A 6404-nucleotide genomic window follows, 5' to 3' on the forward strand; every position below is an offset into this window, starting at 1 on the left:
GACTCGGTATCCCCGAGCAGCGCGAACAAAAACAGTTTGTTTGCATCACTGATTTTCCCTTTTAAAGGGATACGGACCCAGTTCCTCGGTCGACCGCCTGCAGGGTCACGACGGGCGAACACAAGAAAGTCAAAGAAATAGAATAAACTCGAATCATATATTTAAAAAAAAAAGAAAAGAAAAAACAATTGTATAACGAAAAATCTTCCCCTTTTCCACCAGTTGTTGATGCATTTTGTTGCCAAATCTAAATCCTGATTATGTTGCAATAAAAACCAGACAGTGCTGCTGCTGTGGATCACATTTAAAATAAAAGAAAGGACTTTTTTTATGATTAAATTTTCATGAAAACTGCAGACCTGCACCAAATGTGCCCTCTTTAACCTTGGCACAGGACTTCACAGGTGTTAAAACCTTTACTAATGTGCATTTATTCAATGACACGGTGTTTCTACTCTCGTCTGTATCTGTATCCTTTTTTTAATTTTTTTTTTCAACATTTAACACGTGTTGTCTCATATTTTCACGTCACGAAGCCCCACGTACACCATCTAACTGCTCATTTAGATATGATCGTGTTAAATCTGGAGGTTTGTGAGCAGGGTTTAGGTAAACAAATATAAACAATGTTCAATTAGGGTCAAATAAGTGAGGAGAATTTACAGTTTGACACAGTTATAGTGCATAGAAAGAGAATAAAATATAGTATTCCTGGTTTTACTGGGATTCCCTGCAAACATGAAAACCCCCGGGGCTTCCCCTCTGACAACGCATGCTCCACTGTGCCATCATTCTGTTTGTTTTTTTTTCTTTTTTTAAACGCACGGTTGTTTATCCTCCCTTTAACAAAGTGAAACTCCAGTAAATGAAGTTGCCCTGTTCATAAACGCAGATGAATCATTGGGAGACGAGAACATGCACTGGATTTAAATGAGGCTTCTCCTCTCCACCGTCAGAGAGAGCAGGACTCTTTCCCTTTTACTGAGGACGAGGATGGGCGTTTGTGCGCTGCTCTTGGAGTCTTGGGCGTCACGTGGCCCGGTTTCTGCCCTCCGATTGGTCCAAGGCACGTGTCTGGGAGGACGGTGGGAAAACGTCACTCGGGGGGCTCGTATTGAAAATAAGAACAAAACTCCAGAGTGAGAGTATTGGAGCATCAGTTTAGGAGCCTCTTTATTTACCCTTAGTTTAGTTTAGGTGTAGGCTTCACTGAGCGCACTCAAATTTTGGATAACTCTAAATTGGATTGGTGCGCAAATGGCACATGTTTTTAGCGCTGCTGCTTTTATTGTAACCCGAGATTGAGGGATTATATGTAAAAGAAAAGTATGCTTTTCGGAGAGGACACTACCGCAAGGCTGTGCATGGTGTCCAAGCCACTCTCGAGCGTCTGAGGGTTTTTTTTTCTTTATTTTTTTACGCGTGAAGTTTTTTTTTTCCCCCCTGAAATTAAATTTTTCCCGAAGTTCTCTGCGCGTTTTATTGCAGCGGAGAGAGCGACAAAGGGGTTAAAGAGAGTAAAGCGGGGGGAAAGTGAATCAGTATGGAAGAAAATGATCACGGCAACAGAGACGTGGTGGAGCGGCAGCAGGAGTCGGCGGACGAATCAAACAGAGGCATCCTCCCGCTGCTGCAGGCGCCGGGGAACCCGCAGATCCCGCACCGGGTCACCAATTTCTTCATCGACAACATCCTGCGACCGGACTTCGGCAGGAGAAAAGACGCGAGCGCGAACCGCGAAGAGAGCAGCGACCCTGCGTCGCGGGAGAGTCACCACAGCCCCGCCGCGCCTCAGAACGAGCCGGTGCAAGGGAGCACAGTGCCGGCGGAGGGCACCTCCACTCCGCACACAGTTAACGGGACGAAGAAGCCCGCTATAGCCGCCGACGAGCCTCTGAAACCCCGCGGGGAGAACGGAGACCAGTGCCTAAGCTCAGACTCAGACAGTTCCCAAGCCAGCTCAAAAGCCCCGTCCTCTCAGCCTTTGCTGTGGCCAGCGTGGGTTTACTGCACCAGATACTCGGACAGGCCTTCTTCAGGTTGGTGGCACCGTTTTTTTTTTACTCTCTAGGCCCCATGCACTAACCTGAAATAGCCTCGTAACACTGACCCAGGATGCCTTTGACCGACTTCTGCACAGTGTAGAGCGATGTGAACCACATAGAGTCTGCAAACTACAAAATAATATATATATATGTACTTATATATGGGTATGAATGATTTTTTTAAAATAGATAAATGCTGATCGTAAAACTCACGTCCCTGTGTGTGTGCATGCAGAAATTAATTAAAATCTGATTGTTAAATATATTTAAAATGCAAAACAGAAGGAAAAATATATGTGTTGACACAAAAACGCTGTGAAACCTTTCCGTTTTTTTTTATTTAATGCAAAACTATCCAAATTTGGCACATTTTCGAAACTATTTTTACGCACAGCGTTTTCGCTCTAGTTCAGTCGTCTCACAATTGGGTTTATTTATTTATCTCTATATTATTCTACACTACTATGATGTTGTTGTTGTCGTACATATTGTGCACATTAGTGCGCTGACAGGCTGCAGAATTCTCTGCTCGGTAGCAGCGTTTGGAGTTGTTGTGTTTTGGGGCTGAATTAAAAATGCACGTTTGCACAATGGACGCTCCCTGTTCTGGCACATGCATGCAGGAGCTGCTCGCTCACATTTCACTTTAGCAACGTTTTCTAAAAAAAAAACCCAAAAAAACAGAGAAGACACTTTAACTGCAACCTGCAAGCGACATTAATATCAAGTGCATGTTTTAGTTTCCGCGAAAGTGGAGCACAATTTGTTCTTTTTGCGTCATGTGATGCTAATACTACGGAGTGAGTGGCGAGGGGCGACTACTACGAGTTGTAGAGCTGCACAGTTTTTGTATACGCACGACTGTTTTTGGAGGGGAAAAGACGCACGTTGATGCGTAAAATATTCAATGTGAATTATGTTTGGGATTTATTTTATTTATGTTGTTTTAATTTGGGGAGGGGGGAGGAAGCCAAAGTGCACAAAGCTGCAGCGCACAGGCCTCTGTAGAATCATCCAGAGGGAACATGAACGTGTGCAGCTCACACCGTGTTTACGTTTGGAACAAAACAGCAACAAAATGCATGAAAAATTAACGTAGCAGAGTTAAAATTTATAAGTCTTCTGGCTGAGATGCTGATGTTTTTGATAGTGTTTTCCCATTGGCTGATAATTCCTTCTTACGAGAGACTGTGTCAGAGTGTGTGTGTGTGTTTATGACGTATGTGTGTGTGTGTATGTGTGTGAGAGTAGAGAAGATGGATAGAAACAGGGGAGGGAGGGGAGTTTTACTTCTTGGATGTGTTTTTTTTTTCTCCAGTGTGGACGTGTGCAAAATTTTAAATCAGTTTTTAAAACCAGTTTGGTCCAAAATATACTGTAGTATATATTATAGTGTACTTTAGTTTTTTTGTTGTTGTTTTTAAAAAACCAAAAGGCATCTCAAGACATTGATTTAATACGTGAATAAGATTGTGTTTACTTCTTTTTTTTGGATAATTAAATAAGTTTTGGTGACGACTTTTACGCACGAGTTGTGTGCTCACTTTTGGGCACAAAACTCGTGCGTAAAAGCAAAGTAGGATCGTCGTATCCTGTGCGTGTGCTGATGGGAGTATTTGATTGGGGGGAAACACGCACAAGCGAACGAATGCTGTGGTTTTTAAGGAGCGTTTTCATGTAAACGTGTTCTGTTTTTGACACCACTACAGGGCCAAGATCTCGCAAACCAAAGAAGAAAACAACGACGACGACGACGACGACCAGCAAAGAGGACAAGCGACCACGGACGGCCTTCACAGCAGAGCAGCTGCAAAGACTCAAAACAGAGTTCCAGACCAACCGGTATCTGACCGAGCAGAGGCGGCAGAACCTGGCGCAGGAGCTGGGCCTCAACGAGTCCCAGATCAAGATCTGGTTTCAGAACAAGAGGGCGAAAATCAAGAAGGCCACCGGCGGCAAAAACGGCCTGGCCTTGCACCTGATGGCACAGGGACTGTACAATCACGCCACCGTCTCGTCGAAGGACGAAAAATCAGACAGCGATTGATTTTCACACAAGTAAACAGCAGCCCCCCCTGACGAAAAAAAGAACTCCTGTATACATACTTTACCCCCACTTTTTTTTTTTTTTTTTACAGATATCACAGCAAAACTCTACATACAAGAATATTTAATGACACTACAGCAGATTTTAAAAACAAATACCACAAATTAACTATTTCTATCACTCTACTGAATGTTCAAACCCACCATGGCTCCAGCAGGACACCATACTTTAACAAATATAAACGGACCAAAAGGTTACTGGACAACCACATGGTCCTATAGGAGTATTATAGGGATTTCTTTTCGTTCTATGGGAGGTTTAATCAAGCCTACAATGCAATAATTTCATCGAATAAAAGGGCCAGTGTATAGAGAAATAAATACCAGCATAATTTGTTAAAAAAAAGGAGGAAAAAAAAGAAATAACGAGAGATATTTCTGCAATATCACGTCTATAAAAAAAAGATGTTGTATAAAGGTATGTTTTCACGTCTTCTGTCGACCCCACCCTTTCCCCTTCAGCTTGTGCAGGAGGAATGAATGAATGAATGCTCTTAGCCCCCCCCCCCTCCACACACACACCCATTTTTTTCTACTGCTACTATAATACACACACACATACACGATTGTCATCATATTTTTTTTTTTTTTACATCCATCCGTCAGTGAAGTGAACAAACTTTGAAAAAGTCCAAAGAATATTTTTTATTCCGCTGCATCCAGGCTACTGTGAATTTAAATAAAAACATATAGCACCGTTTTATTGTTTATTTTTTAATTTGAATGCCACAGAGGGATGTTTTTGCCACGAATTGGGCAGACAATGGATTTTTTTGATACGTATTATTATTATTATTATGTAGAGGAATTCACAGTGTCAGTGTTATTATTATTCATAGAAGTGAGTAAAAACTGAGAGGTAGCGACTTTTATTCTAACACCGCCACTTCACTAAAAAAATGCTGATTAAAGCCTTGTTTATACGTGTGTGTGTGTGTGTGTGTGTGTGTGTGTGTGTGTGTGTGGTCGTTTCATAGCCTTTATACAAGATGATGTGCGCGCGTTCCCTTCCTTACACCAATGCATCAGTGCAGCTATTATGGTTTTTAATAGCAATATGATTGGGGGGGTGTATGGGTGGTGGGTGGGGTTGGGGGGGGGGGGGACATTTGTAGCCAAGACAAAATCAAGGCAATGATGCCGCCTTTAAAAAATGTCACAGAAACAACTCTGTAGCATAAAGACAATGATGACGAAAACCCATTTTTTTTTGCGCACTCTCCACTCGAGTTTAAACGCAGGTTATTGGATGTTTCTTGTTTGGAAATGTTTTCTCATTTTCTATTTCATATCCATACATCATGACACGAAAGAAGGCAAATCCGTCAGTGACTGTATTACAAAAATGTTTGGGAAAAAAAAAAATCTCTTATCGTTGTTGAAAGGACTTCATATGTGTATTTATATAGATTATATTGAGAAAAAAAAATCTATCCAATGACCAGTGTTGCTTTAGAGTAGATATCTGAGGTGTTTACACTGCTTGTTTATCTTGCAATAACGTTTCTTTTCTTCTTTTCTTTGTTGTTTTTGTTTGTTTCATTTGTTTGTGAATGAAAAATAGTTTATGGGGCCTTTTGCATGAAAGCTGCAATTTGTTGTACTTGGGGCAAATAACTGTGTTTCTGAACTTTTGGTCTTCACTGACAAAAGTACAGTACGATGGAGCTAAGTTTTTAGACTGTATCCATACCAAATTGTGGACTTTTTGCCTTTTTCCAATGTGTTTTTTTTTGTTTTTGTTTTTGTTGTCGTGTATCTGCAAAAAGTGTGTATGAATTAAAAATCCACCAAACAGAAACACACTTTGCCTTAAAGTTCAAGCGAGAACTTTTTATGAAACAGAACTGTGCCGAATCAGAGAAGCAGTATTACTTCAAATGCAGACTATTCAAGTTGAATGCCTTTATGAAAAACCTGCTGGTACGACATTATGAATTTACTCATCAGCGTATATATCTATCTATATATGAACATGTTTAAATAAAAATTGCAACACAGAGTTGTAGAATACAATGCTATTTTTTATTTTATGTTGGGAAGTATTCTTTGGTATAAATGTACATAATTTGTATCCTGTATTAATTGTGTAATTAACTGCCTCCTGAAAACTGCAAAAGAAGAGTAAATAAAGCTTGAAGATTATACACTAAAGTTCCCGGTTGTGTTTGTACCGCGCAAGGAGTTCATATACTGTAGGAAACATGGCTCTTGTGCAGTATTAATGCTCTTAAAAAAAAGAGAGAAATACAT

At 40.8% G+C, this 6404-nt stretch overlaps 1 protein-coding gene across 1 annotated transcript; it reads left to right on the forward strand.

Moving 5' to 3' along the window:
- Positions 1-1543: 1543 nt before the first annotated feature.
- en2a (engrailed homeobox 2a) lies at positions 1544-4092 on the forward strand (the record flags this gene model as incomplete). The annotated part of the gene is made up of 2 exons (XM_083901371.1): positions 1544-2039; positions 3755-4092. The coding sequence occupies 2 exons, from the start codon at positions 1544-1546 to the stop codon at positions 4090-4092; spliced, it is 834 nt and encodes a 277-aa protein (XP_083757497.1).
- Positions 4093-6404: the final 2312 nt, after the last annotated feature.

The sequence above is a fragment of the Microchirus variegatus genome (genome assembly GCF_963457635.1).
Source record: "Microchirus variegatus genome assembly, chromosome: 15".
In the NCBI taxonomy this organism is placed as follows: Eukaryota; Metazoa; Chordata; class Actinopteri; order Pleuronectiformes; family Soleidae; genus Microchirus; species Microchirus variegatus.